General features: G+C 37.6%; 1 protein-coding gene across 4 annotated transcripts in view; it reads right to left on the bottom strand.

The window, feature by feature from the left end:
- Positions 1–2,483: 2,483 nt before the first annotated feature.
- The window catches only part of USP53 (ubiquitin specific peptidase 53), a 34,148-nt gene continuing 10,908 nt past the window's right edge, over positions 2,484–25,723 (bottom strand). For 3 of the 4 annotated variants that reach the window (XM_065736822.1, XM_065736824.1, XM_065736823.1), the window contains exons 3-16: positions 24,823–24,915; positions 19,933–20,067; positions 18,823–18,936; positions 18,662–18,744; positions 17,471–17,576; positions 15,568–15,714; positions 14,917–15,066; positions 14,294–14,465; positions 13,335–13,484; positions 12,537–12,680; positions 11,551–12,283; positions 10,173–10,246; positions 5,132–5,231; positions 2,484–4,332 (exon numbers count right to left, since the gene is read on the bottom strand). In XM_065736822.1, the coding sequence (XP_065592894.1) occupies positions 3,348–4,332; positions 5,132–5,231; positions 10,173–10,246; positions 11,551–12,283; positions 12,537–12,680; positions 13,335–13,484; positions 14,294–14,465; positions 14,917–15,066; positions 15,568–15,714; positions 17,471–17,576; positions 18,662–18,744; positions 18,823–18,936; positions 19,933–20,067; positions 24,823–24,915 (3,186 nt within the window). In that variant the 3' untranslated portion in view covers positions 2,484–3,347. Of the gene's footprint in view, positions 4,333–5,131; positions 5,232–10,172; positions 10,247–11,550; positions 12,284–12,536; positions 12,681–13,334; positions 13,485–14,293; positions 14,466–14,916; positions 15,067–15,567; positions 15,715–17,470; positions 17,577–18,661; positions 18,745–18,822; positions 18,937–19,932; positions 20,068–24,822; positions 24,916–25,723 lie in introns of those variants that run through there. The other variant, XM_065736825.1, reaches the window with a different exon arrangement.

Raw genomic sequence — 25,723 nt, forward strand, 5'->3', positions numbered from 1 at the left:
TTACCTAACTAAAAGGCATTTATGTTTAGATATAGTCAGCACCACCCCAAATTTTAAGATAAAACTAACAAATAGTTACAAAACTCAGCCTTTTCCAGAATAATTTTAAGTTATACATTACTTAGAATAGACTGAAACAGAACTCTAAGCCTATGCTTCTGACACTGCGGCACAGAGTGGGTCATTTCAAACACTCAGGGCTGCCATGAGGGTAAAATCCTGTTCATCTTACTTTTTTCCCCACTTCCCACCTGTGCACTGATTTAATGTATAACCAAATAAAAGATAAATTAAACTTCTCTTTTGCTTTGTTACTAAATTAAATCAGATTAGTGAAAGACAGTACATGCCAAACCTGTCAAAACAGTAGGGCAGAGTGCTAGAGCAGAGGAAAAAGAATTTTTTTTTGTGCTACACCAGTCTTAACAGCTGCAGGGTCAGTCACACTTAATTGCTATGACAATACTTAACTATTTGTAAAATTGTTTCAAAGAGGTCAAAATTTGTCAGTAAGATCACATAAAATCCCCACTAAATGCTACCCAGAACATAAAGCTGAAAAGGTAAGCAGTTCAATAGCGACAACCTCTCTGGGATATTGCTGTCTAGCACCCTGCCCAATTACATCTTGAAAGACTCCAATAAGAGTTTTTTAAGACCCAGCTGAACAGAGTGCTAGATAACTTCATCAAAGCTCCCTTTTCCCCAAAAAGTTGGGCACGGTTATCTTCTGAGATCCCTCCCAACCTGGGCTATTCTTTGATTCCATAATTGAAACCTTATAAAAATACATATTTGATAGCTGTATAGTAACTCTGTATTTTAAAATTAGCATCACTTTTGCTGTATCAGTTTGAAGCTTATGTAATTGAATTAGTTATATAGCATACAGCGTGAACAAATCTGATAAGTAAGTTAAAGAATGCACACAAAGCAGGCATATTAATATTATTACTACAGTTCACTTGTCACTGCTGCTGCACGGTATGGAGCAGGGGAGCCAGGAACAGAGCAGGATGGCCATGTGAGCCCTGATCTTTGCTGCCTTGCAAACCTGGACACCTTCCTGAGCATCGAGCAGGCTGACGCCAGCTTCAGCACAGCATAGCCAGAAAACTCTGCTGGGGCAGCAATGCAGTTTGTTGGGCAGACAGCCAGGCATGCCCAGCACCACATTTTCCACCTCCAACTGTCTGCAGTTTTGTACCTGTCTGATCATGGGCAGAAGCTTTTCCCCCTCAAGCCCCGAAGACAGTTGTGATTCACTACCTGACAAGCACAGCTCGATCAAGCCTGGCACAATAGGGATTGCCCATGTGGCAAAATGATCTACTGCAATACCTCTGCTGCTGCCTAAAGAATTCCTCTTGGGCTACAACAGGGTGCCTGAGGCTATGGGTCTTGTCCAGGCCTTCTAAACAGCTGGCCTGCTCAACATCTTCCAGCCAGCCACCCAAACCCAGTTGCTGCTTAAATTCAAGCAGCTGTGAGATCAACTTACAAGAAGGCTGACACTGAAAGAGGTCTCCACTGACACAGAAAACAGCCTTCTCACACAAAACTGCAGTGATGGGATTCACAGCTGGTGGCAGATGATGACCTGCTACAAGAAGGAAGAAGAGGGCAGGCAGGATGCAGAGACAGAAAGGAGAGGGAATGCCCTGTGCTGCAGCCTGCTGCAAGGAAAAGCAACATCCTCACTGGGACAGTCCCCCAAGCACAGAAGCTGGTGATGACAGCAGTGATGTCACCATGAATTTTCCACTGCGCCTTCCCATCCCATGAACTGGCACAGCCTGGGTGGGCATTTGGCGCAGGACTTGACATTACCCCTCTCAGTTATGGCTGTACAGGGACCCAGCAAGAGGCACCACTAATATGCCTTGATGTGCTTACTAAAGGCAAGGTGTAGTGAGCGCCCCGTTCATCCCCAGCACCTCCTGGGGGCTAGCATCCCTGGACTGAGCATACTAGACAAGCAGCAGATACCGCTCACAGACTGTGGGTATTGCTCCCACACATTTCCTCTGCTGCCAAACCACATTTTTGGGAACCTGATTTCATACACCTTAAGATGTTGTGTGGAGGTTTGCAACAGAGAGTTGTTGACATGCAGGCAGTGATCACTCACAATCCTGGAGAGACTTCATTACTTCTGGGAGCCCTTGTGCACAGATGTCAATAATAAAATAAAAATAAAATGCTCTGTGAATGTCTGTGCAGAACTCGTTGGAGGAACATGGGCATGGGGTGCTGAGTGCACAACTGATGCGCAACCAGGGAGCACTGACACAGAGCACAGAATCCACAGACCCACAGACTGACTGCAGTTGGAAAGGCCCTCTGGAAGCGATATGGGGGACTTGTAAGAAAGAAGGGAACAGATCTTCAGCACAGTCTGTGTGACAGGACAAAGTGAAATGGTTTTAAAAATGGGAAAGAGGGGAAATTTAGATTGAATATGAGTGTTTGTTTGTGGTTCGTTTGTTTTTTTTCTCCTTTACAGTAAGGTTAGTGAAGTACCAAAACATGTTGCCCAGAGGTGTGGTAGATGCTCCATTCTTGGAGACATTTAAGGTCAGGCTGGACTGGACTCTGAGCAACTTGATGTAGCTGTAGGTTTCCCTGATCACTGTAGGGGAGTTAAATCATGACCATTAAAGGCCTCTTCCAACTCTATGTTTTTATGATTCTACTTTAATTCCCTTAAAAAAAAAAAAAAAAAAAAGTCTTACCTATCAACTTGCAAACAAAACTGTTTTCAAGAATTATTATTAAGGCTTTTGAATAACAAGTTAGAAAATCTCTGGATAAACTTGTATTAAAGACACTTAAAGGTTTGTGAAAGCACAGACTATCAGCGACATCAGTCAAAAAAAGCAACCTCCTGCTACTTATGAGGGAAAATACTGCTCTGTTATAGTCACCATATAATATTTACTGGTAATATATTTACTCTTTTTGATAGTCTTAAGTATGCAGTGACTGAAGTCTGAAGGAACACTTCTTATACTGCAGTTACTTAAATCTTAAGAAAAATAAATCAATTAGTAACATCTAGTTGATCCCACTGCTGTAAGATGCGTACACTTAAAGGGACCCTTTTTAACATGAATTACAGAAGACATGCCATGTAACAGAGGTAAGCATTAAGGCAACTAGGAGTAATAAATCAAAGAACAAATATTTTAGCACCTCTTCCCTGTTCACCTACATTTGCATATTCATTTAAACTTTTAAGCAAAATACAGCCAACTGGGTACCAACCTACCACACACAGATTCAAGTCCTGTGCCTGACTACAGACTACACGAAATACAACAGTCAAATCCAGATGTATTTTTAATCTATCTACTGCAGTGTATGCCTTCTACATTTGCCTTGTACCTTTGGTCAGATGGAGGATGCCTTGGCTCAAGAGTAGTATGGTACGTAGCATTCAGTTCTACTCCAGTTGGTGTTAGATGCTTTTCTTTGTGAAAGCTTCCACTATCTGTAAAATACAGCTTGGGTCTCTGATGATATTTCATCCTGTACGTGTCAGTCATACAACTGTCTACTGAAAAATAAGTTGTTAGGGATACACTATCATTCCCATCCACATACCCAGCACTTGGTCCTGTATGACGAGATCCTTTCTTTAAAAAGTTCTCAGACATCAACCAAAAGTCATTAACTGGTAAACTAGGTGCAGAATCTGGTTTATGAACAAACAACTCATTCCCATGAAATGGCTCTTTAAACCTTTGTTCACTTGCAAATACATTTGCTTCTGATGCAGACTTAAAAGGTGTACCTGCTTGTCTCAAACAATTACTCTGCAACGCTTCTGTTGATTTGACATCAGTTACTGAGTTAGTTTCTGATCCTGGCAAAATATTCAGAGCATATTTCTTTGGAGGTAAAGGGGGAGGAAGATTCTGGTAAACTGCTTCTGGCACCCAAAGAGCATCCACCCTTCGGAGCTGGTGTCCGGCGTGCTCACTGGGAGGAGACAGCACAGCAGGCCTTTCTGAGGGATTCTGTGGCACAAAAGGTGAAAAACCCACTTTGGGACCAAATGTTCTTGCATGAGGAGGCTGCGGTTGGGATGAAGGGTGAAAGTCATTGTTGATGGACTTCCTTCCACAGTTGTTTTCTGTATAAGGATGGGATACACCATCAGCACAATATGCCGACACATTCACTGACTCAGATCTGTCCGGATGAAGCCACTCTGAAGAATTCTGTTCATTTGCCTTGTTCCTACTGTCTGACTTCACGATCTCTTTAAGAACTGGCTGTAGAGTTGATGATGGGAAAAATTTCCTATTAATCTCAGGCATTTCAGCTCTGAAACAAAATAAAAAAAAGAGGATGTAAGTATCTATACAAACAGAAGGCCAAATGATCAGGTGCCTTTAACTAGAACAGCCCTGGTAACACCACCTGATATCCTTGAGCTGAGTAGAGCTCTGGTATCTGGTTAACATACAGCCACGTAACTATAACTTCAAAAAAGCTTGTAGTGATTTAATACATTTGAAATGTACAGTATCCCAAAAAAAACTTCTGCTGACAAATAAAACAGCCATAGTCAAATTCCTTAGAGATTCTGGACTATATCAAATATAAATTCTGTTTTCTTTAAGCAAATTTGTGACTCATTCTGATAGATCTGTTTTTCAAATATTAAGCGGTTTTTTTGAGTGCTAAACATGAATTAGATTCTTGATTTTTAGGAAGTTCTGAGCATTTGCAGTTCCAAACAGAAACAACAGATATAAAGCCGTTGCTTCTAAATAGACGTTACATTTTCCTCTGTTTCCTGACAAGCTTTTTATTGGGTTACTGCATTAAACCTCTGCTCTACTGGTATATAATATCAATTAGACACTAATATTAAAAGTTGTTGCACTAGTAAGATGGTTTAAAACTACCTAAGTTATCTGGGGTTCCATCTACTAAATACCAAAATTAAAACTATTCTTTTCCTCAGGAGTAGAGATTTCAACCATATAAATTATGTAAATGCTAAGGGCATTGCCTGTCAAAAGATCACCGTCATTTTCACATAGTAAATACCGATTTCTACATTAGAGAATTCATTTGTTTTTTTATAGTATTACATAGTAAATCAGTATTTAGTTACCTCTTCACTTGAGGACTGGACACCTGCAAATGTAATTCTGTTGGGATGTTAACATGAGGTCTGTAGTTAACTTCTGTATTGATGAGGTCTTTCCTAGGGTCTGGAGGAGAAAAAATATTTCAAAGTAAGTAGAAAAATAGTCTGGTTTCTTTGTGATTTCTCAGAGATTAGCAGACAAACAAAACATAACAAGAAACAACTCGACTAAATCTGAGTGAATCAAAATAACATTTTTGGAAAAAAAAAAGTTCAGAGAAATCAAAACATATTTTAGTCCAAAATAACATGGATGATTTCTTTTTTGAAATGTTGTCAGGAAAGGGGTCTTTATCACCATTTTGGACTTCTATGGACATGCTTTCCAACACTAACAGATCACATAATAAGCCTATTTTGAGAACAGGTTTCATTCAAGCACTTATACAGATAGCAAAAATACAGTATATTACAAAATATACAACTTCTGAAATCTCACATTATTCATTAACAAAATAGAATTGATAATGTTAAGAGTGGGTTGTTGTTGCTGTTTTTCTTTAAGTGAGAAATGCATTAAGCATTCTTGAAACATTTGTAAAATGCCAAAGAGCTGTTACTTCTTTTACAACAATCATACAGATTGAAGAGATGCTGAATAGATAGAGAGTGCTCTCACCCACACAGCTAGGCACACAGCATTAAGAGTGCGTGGGCCAGCAGTACTACACACACTCTAGAAACTCCTATTCATTGACTACAGAAAAAATTATTTGCCTTTAAAGTATACAATTTCTGAACAAAGCAGCTCCTACTAAACAGTGAATAAAAGAAGCATTGAAGAATCCATGTTGACACCACACAAAGACTCTCCTGGCAAGTGACAAGCAACAGTCTGTCTATTTAAAGATAGCTACTCTAAGTGGTCCTAACACAATAATTGGCTCACTGTAATCAGTCACCTGCTCCACAGCCATTCAAAATAAACTGATTTTGTAAATATATGGACTATAGCATACAACTACTTAACTTATCTCAGAAAAAAAAGGTATGAATGTACTTCACAACAAATAGTATACACTGCCTCTAATAATCTAGCAGATCAATCACTCTGGAGATTTAACTTACCCTACTGGAAACAGGTAACAGACTGTCCCCTTTTCATCAGGAAAGTTACAGAAGTTTTATATCTTTTCTTACCTGATGTAATCTTACTAAGGTGCCTTATTTTTAATTTGAACATGTTAATTTCCCCAGATTTAAATAAAGCCCTAGAAGCATTATTTTGATATGTGAGCTTGTTTTTTACTTAAGTCAATAGAACAACAGAAGTTAAAAAACAAACCAACAAAAGAAACTCAAATAAACTGGACAATGTTGGGGGTTCGTTTCAAGGGTCAGTGTCTGTCCTATCTTTACGAGAGGAAAGATTAAAAATACTAAATCTTTGACAAAGGACATTGTTTGTAGAGACTAAAAAGGTGTATACCTGAAAAGACAAAGCCTTCAATATCACTTTCCTTCCAGCCTTGAAACTAAAATAAGTTCTTGCTATTCCAGCATGGTAAACAGTACCACAACCCTAGAAAAAATGCTTACGTGAAAATATGGTTACTTGAACAAGCCCTAGTAATAGTTTCAAGAGTCAAGCAACTAAACTGAAAGGAAGTTGAAAACTGCTCCAAGGAGACAGTGTCTTCAGAAATAATTAACACTGAGGTAATCAAACAGCAAACATTGCATTCTGCTATAGGTTTTGTAAAGCTGTACATCCCTTTATTGAAAAAAGCACAGGCTATACAACTGATTTTTAATTCCACAAAACAATTGATGTGAAGAGCATTCCAAGCCAAACTATAGGAATGCAGCACATTGGGTCCTTCCAAGAGGCAGTATCATAAATCTGTCAGGAGGAGGCAGCAAAGGTTAGTAAGCTGTTTCTTTAGAGGGACCATGGCACAAGTTCAACCAAAACCACTCAGTGATATCAGGCGATTTGTGCCTTCAGAATTCCAGCTAACTTAAAAATAGATGTGTTATTTTCTCTTCTGCTGACAGGAGATCCATGCAAGGTTAAAACCCGGTTTAGACTCTATTGGGAATTTTGGCTCTAGGTTCTTTGCAAAACTAAATATGGGACACGAGTACTGTGCTCAGCTAGAGACTGCCAACCTTATCGAGTCATAAGCAACTTACCACCATGTAAAAGTAATTCTCATCTCTCAAATACAAACTGATCTGCTTTTAAGATTTATGAACATCTAGTTTCACAACTGAATAGGCAATCTAGATTTTAAAATCATGAACACCTATTCCACAGCCAAAAAGTAAAAATTTCTAACGACTTAATTTACACACGTGCAAAATCCTGCAATGCCTGAATTCTATGCATAAAAAAAACCCCACAACTTTTTCTTATTGTTTTAGCTGCATATTTCCTGCAGTTTTAATTCCTTCATTTTTTTTTTCCAGAATGATGTCCAAATTATGGTTTGTGTGGTTTTCTAGCGTGACAAAGAAGTAAAGGTAATTTGGACTCTCGCTGACATATTCATCAGGGCTTCAAAATGATTTTAAATGGAATTGGAGTTGTCTCATGCTACTGAACTCAACAACCATTTCTCCTATCAACAGTAAGAGTTTTTACTAAAATTGTCAGCAGCCACTTCATAGGTGTGTGCCTTCAAAGTCAAGGGATCATTTTCACAAGGGCACTTTATTATTATGAAAATAATTACCAGTAGCTAGCACAGTTACTACTATGAGAAGCCAGAAGATATTCTATACCTCTATTCTTCATTTCCAAAAGCTATAGTCACCTTTCTTCATAAGGTTTGCAGATAAGGTTGCAAATTCTCCCCTCACGCTGTTCATGTCACTTGTTCTACATAAACAGAAAATACCACCCCCCAAGTTCACTGTACTCAAAAGTCATGAACAACAAAGGACAAATATAAATTCAGAACACTGTACCTGCTTAATAACCATATTTTCCTCCCAAAATTTCAACACACAAATCAGGGACAGGTCATGTGGGGCATTTACTTTAACACTGCAGTTATCTACTGCTTACTCCTAGAGAAAGAAGCAGCAATTTGATTCGCATTACCACCATGTGATCCTGTGTTACTATCTTTATAATGCTCTAACAATAAGTTTATTTTTGTAGGTCAAGGACAAAATTCTTCAACTACTGAACAGTATCCTCATTCAGCTCCTGTTAAAATCAGGAACCAGTAAAAATGGTAGGCAAAATTAAAAATTAGATGTTATTTCGCTACAAAGGGACAAGATATTTTTACAAGTTGCTACAAGCAGCTGTGGAAGATTTCTTACATTTCATTTTACTCTCAGAAAGGACAGGGTATTCTTTAAATACCATATGGACTCCTAAAAAGATACTTATCTATCAGTTTTAGTCTTGTTCATAGTGTTCTGAAACATAACATAAAGTGGTACAACTGGTGCCTGTAAATGATAGCTCCTTCTCAAGGTGTTCAGACACACACTTCTTAGACAACCAAAATCTGTCAAAATAAATCTTTGTCTCACATGAGATAATAAAATTATTTGTATTTTTTTTCCAGACTATTAATCAATTACACTAAAAGTAGTTTTCCAAAACATAAACATGTGAGAACTTCAGATCTAATTTAGAATTACACCACTTATTGTTAAGAAACTGTTCACAGGTTGGTTACTGAAATAAAATTACTGAATACAAGGGACTTTAAGATCAATATTCTTTGACAGTTATTAAGATAATGCCTAACAATAACTGTAAGGATCACTTAGAATAGAAAACAGTACTGAAGAAATAAGATGAGTGGTAAGTTATAACTATGTTTAATATATAGGTTTACTGTATAAGCTAATTAAGTGAAACAATGCTTATTTTTCATCCTGACAGTCTCTCATATTTTAACAAGTGTTTTTGTTCTGTTTTTGTTTTTTGTTTGTTTGAAGGTTGTTGTGTTTTTTTTTTAATTATCCAAGTTTTCTCCCCCTCACACACTGGAAAGTACGGTTATAGTATAGAACTACAGCAGAAAAAAAAAAAAATCATGAAAAAACAGATCTTTGTGTTCCATGCAAAATTTTTCTTTCATCATCAAGATAAATAAAACATGAAGATAGTTTTCCTTCTACAACCAGAAAGTATCTGGAATACTAACAAAGCAGCAGTATGGCAAATTCACCCCCTATAAATTTAAATCTAAAATTTAAAATTCACCCCTTATAAATTTAAATCTTATAAGAAAATACATTGTACATTCTTCAAATGAAAGTATGGTATCTATAAAAATCAAACGCTTCCTGGGGAAGTGTCTTAACACTTATTGCACCTCTTTGTACAAGCACCATTCCATTGTTCCAGCAACAGTAGATAATGATTTTGGCTGACCTCATGGTGACCTGTAATATTTATACGCCAAAGCATTTATAAAAATCCAGCAGACATGTTAGTATGTAAAAGGAAGCAGATTTCCTTATTACAAGGGTTTCTTCCTGATTTTGCCTCGTATCTTGTAGGAAAAGAAATTGTACCACAGCCTATCCAGACACTTTTTTTTTTAAACCCTCCTTATCATCCACCAAGAACAGGAAAAAAACTATTTTGATTTAAAAAAAAGTACTTTTTTGGGCGGGGAGGGGAGGATCTTTTATTTTGCAGGGGCAGGGAAGGGGAATGGACACACTTGACAAAAAAAAGCATTAAAATGAGAAATATTCTCAAAGTTGGTCTCAAAGAATACAAGCAAAAAAAAATCGTAATCACATTTAACATCCTTCACTGGATTAAAAACAAACAAAACTCCAATTAACAGCAATGAAAACGAGTAAAACTAGATGCTTTATGCCAGCACAGCGTCATTCAAAAATCACAAGTTCTGGTAAAAAGAAGTGTCTCCAGTGCGGAAAAATAAAATAAATAAAATCATGGCAAACTTGCAGCAACATTATAAAGTAAAAAAGATCAACAGAAACCACTCTATCTCCCATGAGATGTTAGTATGTTAGTACTAAAATTCCTAGAAAGCTCCTTATTTACAGATGTTCTTACCGTAGAAGTTTCTGTTCTGCTGGGAAACTGAATGAAACACGTTCTCAGCTTTTTTTGTTGACAAATTCTGCTCACTGTAAAATAAGCACAGGTGATTTGAAGGGTAAAATTACTGATGCACAATCACAAACATTATCCCCTTGAATGCATAAAGCATAGAAGTGTTGCCTGTTTGAAACTTTTCCCCCGTTTACCGGTGTTTCCTTTTTGATTAAAACACACTAAAGAACATACGCAAGGTGGAGAGGCAGCCCTTGAATACTTTTAACACAGCTTCCCTGCATGGCAAGCTGTAATGATGCAGAGGAATTTCAAATGAACTAAAGACTTTAAAACAGACACTTGAAAAACATACAGGTCATGAGGATGGTGTATCCCAGTTCATTCTGGGGATTATATACCCACTCATCCCAGCTCTATTCCAAAGTGCAATAAGAGCAGGATGCTCATTATGCAACACAGAAAATAAAGAAAATGTACTTTGTATTTTCACAGCAGCCTGCTTAATAAAGACAGCTAGTTCCTCAAGTCATAAACAATACTAGAGATATCATATGTGAGAAAATCCCATGAATTGCAAAGAAAAGATTTCATACCACTTTCAAAAAGTATGTACTAACAGATCACTGAGAAAGCACAACTATTTTGAATATTTGTTTTCCACAGTGATTTTGAGGGGAAACAAACAACACTGGTCACCTAACTCTGGTTATCTGAAGTGGTCCCAATATTCACCACTTTAGAGCAGCAAATAATACCAGAAGTGATCCCACGAGATCATCTGTTCCAAGCTCCTGCTCAAATATGATCAGCTAGAGCAGATGCTGCTCAGTATCACATTCAGTTGGGTTATGAGCACCTCCATGGACAGAAATTCCACAACCCCCCAGAGCAGCATACTTGTTATTGCAATTCATAGTAAGATTAATAAAATTTGGTTACTAACCACATATTTACTGCCATGTCCATCTTTTTGTCTGGATCCTGTTGATACAACTGTTATAGATATGATTTATAAAGACAGTTGTATTCCATTACAGATGGTAAGTTACCCACTGCTTAGAAACATCGTAACTAAAAAAGTATAACAATTAATTCAAATTAACACACCCTGCCACAAAGCAGGGCTTTGGGCTCCTGGCTCAGCACCATAGGAATGTGGCTCAGTATTTTCCCAATAGAAATAAATAGTGCTCCAGCCTCAGAGTTAAGCTAAGTTTAAGTCCTGTCTGCATTCATATTTCTAGGTATGTTGCTAGTTTTCTACTTCCTCAAGAGTATTAAAGTTCTAAAAGTATGCCTACTTGATTCAAACAATAAACGAACATTACAACTTATGTAAACAATCTATGTAAATTCTTATGAGAACTATCATTACCTGCAGGAAACACCTTCTTTAATATTCTTGACATCTGCTGGATTCATTCCTTCAATAACAGGCGAATCTGGATTTGCTGATCCATTGCTGATATGATCACTGCTTTCATAACCAGATTCTGTCCTCTGAATTTGCCAGTTATCACCATGGATTTTTCTCTCCACAAATCCTTTGCTTTTGTCAGTGTTCCCTTTCCCCTCTGAATCCAAAGAGCTTCTACTTCCTGTATCTTGTTTTGTTTCATCTTCATATATAGTCATTAAACCTTTCTGGATTTGGTTTTCTTTTGGCCAATGGCTAAAGCTTCGGTCTTTATCATGCTTAGATTTATTGTTCAGATTTGCCTTGTGCTTTGGGCTATGTTGTTTCTTCTCAGTCTCGCTGAAAATGCTGTCTACATTTAGTGTCTCTCGCATGGGTTTCCAGCCTTTACTTCTGCTTCTGCTACTGATGATACTCCCTTTATCCCTAGAGTCTTGACTGCTATCTGTATCATAGCCAGTGACAACATCAGTCCGGGTCCTAAGCATCGGCTTCTCACCACCAGGAAAAGTTTCTGGTTTATTTGAACCAAGCACCTGTACAGGAAGTTTGGTTTGGGGAGGTACACTGTCATGTTTATAAGGCCCCCTTCCCTGGCTGCTGTATACGCGCTGATCTGTGCATGGCCTAAGTCCATTTCCAACCGGAGGAGACCCTGACTTAAAATTGGAACGATCTTCTCCAATTAAATCTAGTAAGAAAGAAGAAGAAAAAAAGAAAAGCTGTATTTATATTCTCACAGATATTATACTTAATATTATTACAGTACATACTTCTACGTTCTCTCAACATGTTCAGTAACAAATTCAGTACATATTTCAGCAAATTAAAAACAGGTCTTATAATCTACTCTTTGGAAAGGAGAATGAAATCCTTCATGGCTAATACAGACGTGCAAATCTGTTAGATCCATTGATCCTCTGCTTATATCTTTAGAACATTACCTCTTTGCCTCCCAGATTCCTTTCTTGGTCCTCTGTCTGCATCTTTCCGTAAAGATGACAAGTTTTTCATATCGGCAGCTTTTTGAGCACATTCTCTGGATATGTCCTTCAGCCTGTCCTTTTGATCACCGAAAGCCAACTTCGCTGAAAAAAAAAAGAAAATGATTTTGTCAGAGATCACTAATAAAAAGTAATTTATAATCAAAACATACAGTAGTGTTTATGCACCGTAGCATTTATATTTTAGTATTAGCACTACTTAAAGAGCAGCACAGAGATACATAGCACAGATTCTTAAGAAAACTGATATTATACAGCATAGGTACAAGAGTATAAACATCTCCAATAATTGGAGCTAACCAAAGCAACTTTTTTGAATTATATTAAAAACTGAAGCCAAGTTTGTTCTTGACTAAATGTGTAGTTGCGTTTTTAAGAAAACAACGGAGCTCCTACTTGAACAAAAAAATCCTCAGTTTCTCAGAGGAATTATTGGGAGCCACTTTGGAGTCATTGCCTAATAAAAAAAAGAGGCATTCTCAGATTCAAAGAAAGCTTGCTTGGCAATCCAACACTAAAAAACAGAACAGAATCATTTCTCAGGGGGAGCTAGCATCTCCCTGACATGGATTTAGAGTTTGGAATAAAGGCACAGACGTTATACAAAAGTCATTTGCCAGTATCACTGCTTAAGAGTTTTCCTGAAAATTCTAGCATGCAGGTTAGCATATACCTGAAACACAGTTAACTCATCTATTTCATAAGCCACATATTGCAGTTAGAGGTGAAAGTACATACCTGGACCCTTACCACCACTAGCCTGAACATGGCTTCTACTGAATGCTGAACTATCTGGCTGAAGTTTTTTATTACCCCTTTGACTAGTAGAGTCTCCAATTCCATTCTCTTTTGAATGGTCTGATTTAGGAGCAGAATGCTTCTCAAATCCTAGAAAATAACATATCTATCTTCAGAATGAAAGGCTTCCTAATTTAAAATACCCAGTATGAAAACTCAAAGTATAATTCTTACGAATTAGAAAACAAAATCCAGTCGACCATCCCACTCATAACAGTTCAATATGCTAGGCAATAAGGTTTTGTAACATTTTATATATCGCTACATCCATAATAGCAGACTACATGGAACAGGCTCCTCTCCTTCTTCCCTGAAGCAGTCTAATTCCTATCATAACTCATCACATGAAGAGAACGTGTCAAATTCAATTGGGCTTTTACTTTACTTGTATGTTACATTCAAAATTAAAAAAGAAATCTGAGAAAATAAGTTTCCTGCAACTTGTTCTGAATTTTCTCAAAGTTGAGGGGAATGTGTGCGTGTGTAGGGATATGAAAACACACACTAAACATATCTCCATGTTTACATTAAGCTTTGCTTAAAATACCTTTTTATAACATTTAAAATACTAGTAAAATACATCTATACATAAGAGAACGTTCATATGTAAATTTACACTGATTTTCTTCCGAAAGAACTGCTTTACTTAATTTCAGCAATGACCAATCTACAATAAAAACATATTCCTGCCAGGACCCTTAATCCATGTCTCAATTGGTATTTCCATATCAAACAAGACACACAGTTTCAATATTAAATAAGTACACTAATCTTTATTTTGAGACCCTATAGATACTTACAAATAAAAATACTTAAGAACATCTCAGCAAATCCACTAGTCCCATCTTTACAGTCTCCATTACATAAATAGTTATTATTATTACAATATATCTGATTACCCAAGTCTTCTGCATTTCCTCCTGTTGCTCTGTTTTGAGACCAGTGAATAATCTGCTTTGGAGCATCTTCTGGAGATACAGCTGTGCCATCTGGGTTAGCATAAAATAGCAACAATGGCTGAAAGTGACATCGAATGCACCTGGAGACTACATCTTTCCATTTTGTTCCAATCTAAGAAAAAAAAAATTCTTTCTGTATCAAAACCAATTCAACAGAATTATGGGAAGAATAATTTAATAAGAATCAGGTACTAAATTTCTAATTCTATAAGTACATTAAGAATCAACATTTTAGCACAAATTTATATAAATTGTGGCAAGAAGCTTGAACCAACATGGCATCAAAACATTAACACTGCAAATATAATAATTTGTCATTAAGTCTTCTTTTCACAAGACAGAAAAACCCAAGAGCTGGCAGGAAGTGCATTAAAATTTGCAAGTATCTGCAATTTGAAGGAGTCAAGTTAATTCTAAAATTCATTTGTGAAAAATGACGTATGGAAATGAAAGTTCACTAAAATTAAGACTTCTCTGGCTTGCTTTAATCTTTATCTCAGAAAAATTCATTCAAGAAAACGAAAAGATAACTGAATTCGGTAGCAGCAAAAAAGAGCATTTACCTCTTTCACATTAGCATCATCAAACAGCACCCATTTGCAACTCTTGGTGTGAAAGGCAAAGGCACAGTAATGTCGGCTTGTGTAGCAAATCATTCCCACAAGAAAAAGTTCACTGTTTTTGGCATTTTCATCTGTAACTCTATAGAAGAGCTGTAGAAATAGTTAATATTTTTGCATGTCTGCAGAACATTCAGCGTTGATTGCAAGAGCTACTACCAGCACTTCTAAAATATAATTGGTATTAAATATCCACTGGCATTATTCAGATTTTCATGCATATAAGTAATGATGTTTGCTCTTACTAGGTCTACTTTGACATTTGTTTTTAACATAGTTGATAGAGCAACACAACAATGCTATGAGATAATTCTATAAATTTCAAACCAAATACGATAGACTTAGATTTTGAATCAGGAATTCAGCTGCACTCATCTTGTGCTTTGATGTAAGACCAACACATCTGACAAGACATTTTTCTTTTCACAAAATCTCTATCAAGCAGCGTGTCATACAGAATATCAGCCAAAAAGTCTTAAATTGCTTTTTTTTAAATTTATGTATTTACATACACAAATAGGCATATATTAATATTTACATTAAAATGACAGATTAAATTACAGAATAAAGAATTAGTTAATTTAGGTCAAATACCCCAGGAAGGTAAAGTTGCGTTGCCAGATTCCGCATAACCTCTTCTGTCAGATCAGAGTGTTCTGAGTCCCAGACTAAACCAATTGTCACAATCTCGGGGCAATTCATAAGAACACGACGAATTTTTATTTTTTGACCACAGTTACTCTAGAGAAAGGAAAAAACAACGTGATGGCAGGGAAAAATAAAGATGTTAAAAAAAAAAAAAAAACAACCCTGGTATTTTCAAATTGAGTTACTAGACAAAAGAAAACAAAAAAAAGCCTCTGAAACTTATTTTAATTCTTACATTTAATTATTATTTTCACTTCTAACAATTTACAATCTAACAATTAACATGCTTGACCAACCTCATCTCCTACTATGACTGGGTGACCAGTCTAGTGGATGAGGGACAGGCTGTAGATGTAGTCTACCTAGACTTCAGCAAAGCCTTTGACACGGTCTCTCACAGGCTTCTTCTGGGGAAACTGGCTGCCCTTAGTCTGGACAGGTATACACTTTGGATAAGGAACTGGCTAGAGGGCTGTGCCAAACGGGTAGTGGTTAATGGAGTTAAGTCCAGCTGGCCACCCATTACAAGTGGTGTCACCCAGAGGTCGGTACTGGGACCCATCTTGTTGATAAATATATTAAACAACCTAGATGAAGGGATTGATTGCACCCTCAGTAAGTTTGCAGATGACACGAAGAGGTGGGAGGTGGTACGGATCTGCCTGAGTGTAGGGAGGTCCTACAGAGGGATCTAGATAAGTTGGATTGCTGGGCTGAGATGAATGGGTTGAGGTTCAGCAAGGCCAAGTGCTGGGTCCTGCACTTTGGCCACAATAACCCCAGCAGAGTTATAGGCTTGGGGATGGGTGGTTAGATGATTGTGAAGAAGAAAGAGACCTGGGGGTGTTGGTTGATGCTCGGCTGAACATGAGCCAACAGTGTACCTGGATGGCCAAGAGGGCCAACAGCATCCTGGCCTGCATTAGAAATAGTGTGGCCAGCAGGAGCAGGGAGGTGGTCATCCCCCTGTACTCAGCTCTGGTACGGCCACACCTCGAGTACTGTGTTCAGTTTTGGGCCCCTAACTACAGGAAAGATGTTGAGGCTCTGGAGCGTGTCCAGAGAAGGGCAACAAAACTGGTGAGGGGTCTGGAGCACAAGTCTTATGAGAAGCGGCTGAGGGAGCTGAGATTGTTTAGTCTGGAGAAGAGGAGGCTCAGGGGAGACCTCACTGCACTCTACAACTTCCTGAAGGGAGGTTGGGGTGAAAAGGGGTTCGGCCTCTTCTCCCACTCAATGGACAGGACCCAGGGAAATGGCCACAAGTTGTATCAGAGGAGGTTTAGATTGGACACAAGGAAATACTTTTTCTCTCAGAGTGTGGTCAGGCACTGGAAAGGCATGCCCAGGGAGGTTGTGGAGTCGCCATCCCTGGAAGTGTTCAAGAGGTGTGCTGTGAGATACGGTTTAGTAGCCTATGGTAGCAGTGGTAGTGAGAAGATGGTTGGACTAGATGAACTTATAGGTCGTTTCCAACCTTGTGATTCTATGATTCTACTTTTTATCATTAGAAGCACCATATTCTTCCAAAGTAAGACAGTTTTGTCAATATATTAACTGAAGGTTTACAAACAATACACCTCCACAGATCAATCAGAAATAACTAGCAGTATATTTATCAGGAAGAATAAAGCACAGAGTTGATAATTTTCTAACCAGGCCATCTGAACAAAAAAATGTATCTATAAGTGGAGCAACAGAAACAACATTAAAGGCTTTATTACCCTAAGCTAGACTACACTGTAATAGCCAAAAGGAATCCTTCAGATGAATAACTTAGTCTGATTTAATATCAGAAAGAGTTTTCCACTGAATCTTAACCAAAGTCACAGAATCTCTGCTTACTTACAGGACACTTTCTGTAGTCATCAGCTGTATTTGCTGCCTGCAGCAGTTCTGCGAACATTTCTGGCTTGAGACGCTCATGCCTTTCCATCATTCTTTCTACCTCATTACTATAAAAAAAAAAAAAAAGGAAAAATACAGATGTGATTGTCTCCTGAAGAGTAAATAATTTTCAGCTAAATCTTAACTAACTTTTGTCGAAAAGGAAAAGATACACAGCTAAAACTGTAGCAAGATACACTCTTTCTTTGGGGGGTGTAAAATCTCTTCACATCACCAGATGAGGTTTAACAAGAGCAATTGTAGACTCTTGCACCTAGGAAGCAATAATTGCATGCACTGGTACAGGTTGGGGGGATGACCTGCTGAAGAGAAGCTCTATAATAGGGACCTGGGTGTCCTGACAAATTACAGATTGGCCATGAGCCAGCAATATGCCCTGGTGGCCAAAAATGCCAATGGGATCCCATGGTGCATTAAAAAGGGTGTGGCCAGCAGGTCGAAGGAGATGATTCTCCCCCTCTACTCTGCCCTGGTCAGGCCTCACCTAGAGTACTGTGTCCAGTTCTCGGCTCCACGATACAAAAAAGACAGGGACCTCCTTGGAAGAGTCCAGCAGAGGGCTACAAAGATGACAAAGGGCCTGGAGCACCTCTCTTATGAGGAAAGGCTGAGAGACCTCAGTCTGTTCAGCCTTCAACAAAATAGAGTCAGAGAGGATCTGATCCATATCTATAAATATCTAAGGGAGACAAAAGGACGAGGCTGGACTCTTCTCATCAGTGTGTGGTGATAGAACAAGGGGAAATGGCCACAAACTGAAGCATAGGAAGTTCCCTACAAATTAAGAACTTCTTCACAGTGAGGGTGATGGAGCACTGGCACAGGCTGCCCAGGGATGTTGTGGAATCTCCTTCTCTGGAGATGTTTACAACCCTCCTGGATGCCTACCTGTGCCACCTGGTCTAGGGAGCTGCTTTGGAAGGGGGATTGAATTAGATGATCTCTAGAGGTCCCCTCCAACCCCGACAATACTGTGATTCCTGTGATTCTGCTTTTGAAATCCATGTCCCTTTGTAATGCAATTTGAAAAGCACTTATTTTTCATTTACAGCATTTCTCCAGCACGTTTTGTTTATTCCTAGGAGGTCATTATGTAGAAAACTGAGACATAGACAAGAATAAAAGGACTTACCACAAAGCTGTGGTAGAAATATAACGCACAAATTCTGTAAAAGGCAATGGGTCTGATGATGCTCCACAACTACGGCATACACACTACAAAAATAAAAATCCTTATGTTTATTTATTCATGACAGTGGAACCAAATTATTTGTTAAAACATTGAAGTCTGACCTGTTCATACAGTGTCATTGCAAACTTTTGATGAGAAATACAGGATTTTGAAGTGCACATATCTGTGTCGCTGTTTGGCACTAGGTGAAAATGAATCCTCTCAAGGATATTTTCCTAAATAAAAAAAATTGTGTAAATACAAACTGAATTGATGAAGTCAGAATACATAAGCAACATTACAGTTCAATATTCCAGCAGCTGTTCCTCTCTACAACCTACAGATTTAACACACACATAGTTCTGTCTCTATTGACAAGCAAACAGATGAAAATTCTCTTAACTTCAAGGCTTTCAATCATTAATGTAACAAAATAGCATTAAAGTTACTCAGCTCCAACTTCCTAGCACAATCTCCTTTGAGATCCCTTTTTCTGACTGCAGTTCAGTAATCTATCTGCAAATAATCAAAACAGCAACAGAATTCTTCATTATTTTCCTACATATTTGTAAATGCATCTGGAAGGTAGCTATTCATTTGTAGGCACATCCAAATGATGTTCAAATCTTAAAGTAATCAAAGCAAAAAGGATTTTCTGTTTCTAACACTGATTTATTTATTTGTTAAGGTGAATAGTTTTCATTAGCTAACAAAGGACTTCTCAGAAAAGCTTCTTGCACAGCATCCAGGTGATCGTGAATCTTCTTTTACCACTCCAATAAAGGCTCAAGATTTTTAGTTAGATACTTCATAAAAAGCAGACAGCAATTGCAGCAAGAGTCAAGATCTTCACATATTCATTCATCCTTTGATTAAAAAAATTGGAAATCTCTTCTGCAGAAGACTTCAGTGAAGATAATCCCTCTCTCCATCAAAAAACTTTTGGTAGCTATTTGCCACCCACCTCATGCAGTGCTTCACACATCCCTCTGTCTGAGATACAGAGCCAGAAAAGAAACCACAGAGCAAATAAAAGACAACTCCATCCCACCACATTATCAGAAACTTACTGCACGCATTTTGTGTCCATAAACTATCAAAAAGAAGATTAACAGTATTATGCCACTTGTACTCCACCTGTAAAACTAAAACTACTAAAACAGCAGGCAAGTTTGATATCCATCCCAGAAACCTAACGTAATCCTACTTGATGACTATTATAGAGTACTCACAAAGCATTCTGCTGCATCATCCATGAATCCAAGCTGGAAACGCTGTTCATCTTTAAAACTTTCTGCCAGGGCATGTCTCATGTTATCTGATGGGAGAGCTTTTTCTCGACTGTGTTGAAATTGTGAAAATATTGCCTAAGAAGAAAAATGATTACTTAGCTTAATTCACCTTGATTACAACCATAGTTATATTCAAATACATCAGTTCTTATGCAGCAACTACATAAACCACTTAAAAATATATGCACTTTTAGAAATGACTACTGTCTCCTAATCAAGTTTCATGTTCTCAGTTACTCATTCAATTATACAATGTTAAGGTACCAAATTGTACTTCAATCCCATAGAAAAACAAACAGCAAAGAAGCACATAAAAACGCAAGTGATTGACCTTAACTCCCAGAAGCAACACAAACCTTGATCTGTAATTACAGTTTGTTTAATCGAGCCACAGGAATAGTGGTTCATGCTCAGACATTTCATCTTTACAGATGGTATGTACTTCTTGGGGCATAACACAGTACTTCTCAGTTTACTGTTGTAATTCATTAAAGAATACATTTACATTACTACTTGAGACAACTGTATCTTCATTAAATGATGCATCTGCAGAAAACTGCAATTATATAGAATGCTGGTAATCCATGCTATATAATCAGCTATCTACCCAAAGAGTGCATAAGGCAAAGCAAGAGAACAGGTCAATATTTGCAGTTCCAGAACTGGAAAAGAAATTGCATTTTATTTTTTCTTCATTTCACAGAAAAGACAGCTGGCTATTACTTCTCTTTTCTTGGCACAGACACATTTAAGTGACCTCATTATTTATAAAGTAAGGGAGGTTGGTTTTAAAAATGAACACTAAAAGCCATTAAATGGATGAGATATTGAGGGGTTTATTCCACTCTCAAAGATTCCCCTAAAGTCAAACTTCAGAGAAAAATGATAAGAAATTAAGACAAAGCAAAGGAAGATAAGCCACGAAATAGGGAAATAGGGATATTCATTCTTCGCATTGTCTTCCTTGGTAAAAAAATAAACAAAATACAGATCTGTTGGACAGACAGCAAAAATGCAACTGATACGCAAAGCTTCACTGCTGATAGAAAGGAGTGTTTTAACTGTAATGCATTCCATTGTCTGTCGTGTCTGTCAAATACTTAAGCTTCCCTCTCATGTCAAAAATCATGGACTACTGATAAAAGTTACAGTCAATATATCAACATTTACATTCAAAAGTAAGTTGTTAACAAAACTAACAATACAAGTTAATCCTGCTCTGAAAATATTTATTTCTTATTGTGGCTGCTAGGTCATTTCTGGTATGCAACAGAGAAAACCATTTACAGTCTTAAAAAAAAAAAGTACAGATGAGCAGAATTATGCAGACATGTATGCTCATTTTAGCAGTCTCCACATTTCAAATCCCATTCCAGTGCTGTCTAGAGAAGAGAAAGAGTACATTTAACTCTCACATCATCAGCAGCATGCAAACAAACAAAACTACAACCAAAAAAAAAGATTTGAAGAGAAATGAAACAATTTATTGGCTCAGCTTTCCGTTTACAGAACAGGCTCAGAAAAATCCATCTAACCCCAGAATAACACTTGCATAGAGCAAAAGTCAAATTCCCTCAGGAAAGTTTAAAAAAATAGAACATTAAATACTGTTTTTCAGTGGTGAAGAAGTAGGGTTAAAACAGCCCAAAAGCATTAAAAAAAACCAACAAAACAAAACTATCAAGTTACTGAAACGCATCCACATCCAGAACATATACTGCATAAATATAAAAACGCCCTAGGTGCTGAACACAGAACAAACAGAATCACTCAACCAGTATCTCTAATAAGCCAAGAATGCAAAACCAGTAGTGTACATAATGACTGAGGACAGATACTTCCATATGAGTTAACTACAGTGTTTCTGGTTCAATACCTAGGCTACCGGCCATGCATTTACAAAGATCACAACTATATCGTTAAAACAACGATCAAGATAATTCAAAACAATTCCAGATCAAGCAGTAAAACTGCTGATCAGTGTTGCTGGGAACTTATCAAAACAGAAAGACAAGACAATGCAAAATATTCAGGTCCTGTAAGCCATTTTGAAAAGTGACACAAGAAGACGCATTATAGAAAGCTATCAAACACTCAAGAACAGATTCCTGAAAGAATAAAGAAAACTGCAAGTCATAAATTGCAGCAGCCTCAGGAAAGAGCTAGAGGAAATAATGCAAAACCTATCTTACATCTTCATACTGCAGCTCCAGTGATTACAGAGGCAGAGAGTACAAAGGTACAGTAAGTGGCATGTTCAGCTTAGGAAAAAAAACACCTTGTTTTTAGAACTGGAGCATCACTGGAACAGAGCAACTCATTACTTACAGGTTCAATTGTATCGTGACATAGGTGACATCTTCACATTTCTCAGCACATTCTGATTTTAGCAGCATGATTACTCACTAATATAGTTCAATACATACTTTCCAGCAATTATCACCATTCAATCCCTCTGCATTTCTGAAAGGCAGTTCCAAGGGATCTTCAAACAAGAATGCACGACCAGAACTTAATGTGTCAAATCAAAGGAAACAGGCCACAGACCTTACCCTTCATTACAACAAAGTCCATACACACATTATGCTTCAGGAAATCAGAAGCTATCGCTCCATGACAGACACAAGACTGCATGTGAAAAGACAGGCATACCTGAACTATAATTGGACATAATGTAGGAACAAGACCAAGTGTCCAGCAAAAAAAAAGAACTTGAAATGCATAAAACCTCTAGTGAAACAGAAAGCTCAGCAAGTTCTCTGGAGTCAAAAGCTTTTCCAGTATTGGAAAAAAAGCCTCAGGAAGTTGGGAAGCTGTACCAAAATCTACTTTAACTTGCTGGCATTTTAAAATTAACTATTCTAATTAAAAAAATGAAAATGGCACCTTTTAAGAAAGCTATGCTTAGAAAATGAGAAATCAGTCCACAATTAGCTCTGCTATATTGCAACCATGGAAAACTCCACAAACAGCAGAAAAAAAAATACACAGGATACATAGACTATAAATCTCTTTAGAATCATAGAATCACCAAGGTTGAAAAAGACCTACAAGATATCTGGTCCAACCCTCACTAAAAATGTCCCTCAACATAACATCTAAATGCTCCTTGAACACCTCCAGGGTAAGTGCCTCTACCATCTCCCTGGGCAGCCCATTCCAGCACCTGACCACTCTTTCAGAGAAGTATTTTCTAACATGCAGTCTGAATCTCCTCTGGTGCAACCTAAAGGCCTTCTCTGTCTCATCCTATCACTAGTCACATGAGAGAAGAGGACGACCCTCAGAACAATGAGGTCTCCCCTGAGTCTCCTCTTCTCAAGATGAGCAATCCCAGATCCCTCAGCCATTCCTCATAAGGACTGTTCTCCAGAACCCTCACCAGCTTCACTGCCATTCTTTGGACATGCTCCAGGGGTCTTGATGTCTTCCTTGCAGTGAGGGCCCCACTGCAAACAGTCCTTGCTGCAAAATGCTTATTCAGTAACAAGGTTAGGTCGGTAAAACTGCCCGTGGATAAACTTAACTGGAAACACCTGTTAAGTACTCATCTTCTCCTTGCCTACAATTTTCTATAGTCAAAAACCACTTCCTCAGTTTTAGTGTAGACCCTCTCTGTTCTCTCCATGAGAGATTCTCAGTTCTGCACACAATACACATTCTGCAGTCTTGTATTAGAAACCCAGAAGTGTCTTTATTGTCAGTGAAAGTAGATGGCATATATTACTAAATATATATATGTATATACAACTACTATGCATTTTTCCATTGAGATTTTTATCCCAATGAAACATGAGATATCACCTTTACCACTATTTCCTGGTAACTGCAGGCAGCCAAATACCAGCACAGTAGAAACAGTAAGAGCCTAACAGAACACAATGCTTGTTTCCAAATGTCAGATCAGCTGCAAAACTGAAGAGCAAGTTTTATATGCCAGTTAAGATATGCAGCTCTTAAATAATTTCAAATAGTAAAACATCACCAGCTTTCTTTAATTTTCCAGTACCTCTGCATACCTTTCACTCCTTACAAGCATAGCAATTAAATTCTGTACAGTTACCATCAACTACTGAGTAAAAAAAGAATCTTGATAACTTATTACTCAGTAGTATTGTTACTCTATTCAAACACTGCAGGAAAGAAAACAGTATGTATGTAAATATGAAAAAAAAATCTCCATGAGGCTATAATTTTTAGAATAGGTTATGCACATTATGTCTTACTACAGAGAAGTTTCATGCTTAAGCAATTAAACTGCACAAGAAAATATTTGTTACAAAAATCTGTTAGAAATAACATTAAGTTCAAATTGTTTCTGCATACAAGAACGATTCAGTCGGACACATGAACAACAGGGATATTGTAACACCATAATGAGACGGGAAATACCACAATAATAGCAGGGAGGCCAAATCTTTGGCTACAAAAAATGAGAATGAGCCCAAACAGAGCAGTCGCACAGAAATGAAGGAAGAGCTGCTTACCTCTAGAAGGCCTCAATCAGGTAGGCAGGGACTTCCAGCAAGATATCCTTGCCTCCACTGCCAGCCCTTAAATGAGGTCCAGGAAGGGGTGGGTCCTGGCTCCATCCCTTCTGGTCGTTCAGGTACATTGTGTGCACCCGAGCTCCCCTGGGTGGGCCCTGCCTTCCCACCAGGTGCTCAACCACTGTTTCAGGCCATGACTTAGCATTTCCACTACACATATAAAAATTACCAGAGCTCAGTAAAATTCTTTTCCCATGTTCTTTTTGTTTTCATTTTCTTTTTAAAGCATAAAGGGACAAATGCATGATGATTTCTTAAAGAAACCTTATTAATTATTTACCTTCAAAGCACAAAATATGCACGCATCTCCCTGGCACACATGTCCAGTTAAACCTCTTAAACTTCGTCTGAATATGTCAAGTTGCCATAATACCTACAAAAATAAAATTGCACAGAAATTAACTTAATTTTAAGGTGCTACATTTAAGGAAGTGACATACAGTAGGTAATTTTTTTTTTCACTTTACATAACATATGTAATGTGAGAACCAAGATTGCCACATGAATGAACATTCTTTTCCATTATCTCAGCAAACTGCAGAAGCAGAGGGTTTGTATTCACTCCTCCAATAAAATGTAGATCTCATTTTTAAACTTCTGAAACAATGGTACTACACTTGTGTTGGAAAAACAGCTGAAATGCTCTTTAGGAAATGAGCCTTAAGCTAAATAGTATATAGAGACTGCAGTTATCTTACAGCTTTAGGGAAAAACCTACAGGATCTACCTTATTCTTCATCTCTCCTTCCTCCATGCTTTCTTTCAAATAAAAACGAAGACATAGGGACTGAATTGCTAGGTAAACTGTGAAGAGAGTTTCATTTTGTTCTCTTACAAAAAGAATTGCTGAAATATGTTTGTTTTTCTACAAATCAAAATAATCCACTGATGCTTTATCAGTTTTAAGCATCTACATTTTATTTGTGTAACTACTATACATAAAGGTAACGTCAGCTTGGTTGCACTAACTACACCAGCAGTTCACAAAGCTGCCCATAAAAAAATTAATGCACCAAAAATGAGTTCTCAAGAGGCACAGTTACACAACAGTTACAAATAAGAAGAAAAAATTTTTTCTATAAATAGAAGCGCTAAAATAAATTAGTAATTATTTGAAAGGTAATGTTAGAACCTCAGTTCTGAAGATTGAACAACATAAAAAGAAAGGCACACTGCTCCTC

Source organism: Cyrtonyx montezumae, unplaced genomic scaffold (assembly GCF_038088225.1).
Source record: "Cyrtonyx montezumae isolate F1298 unplaced genomic scaffold, pur_monq_1.0 scaffold_2, whole genome shotgun sequence".
In the NCBI taxonomy this organism is placed as follows: domain Eukaryota; kingdom Metazoa; phylum Chordata; class Aves; order Galliformes; family Odontophoridae; genus Cyrtonyx; species Cyrtonyx montezumae.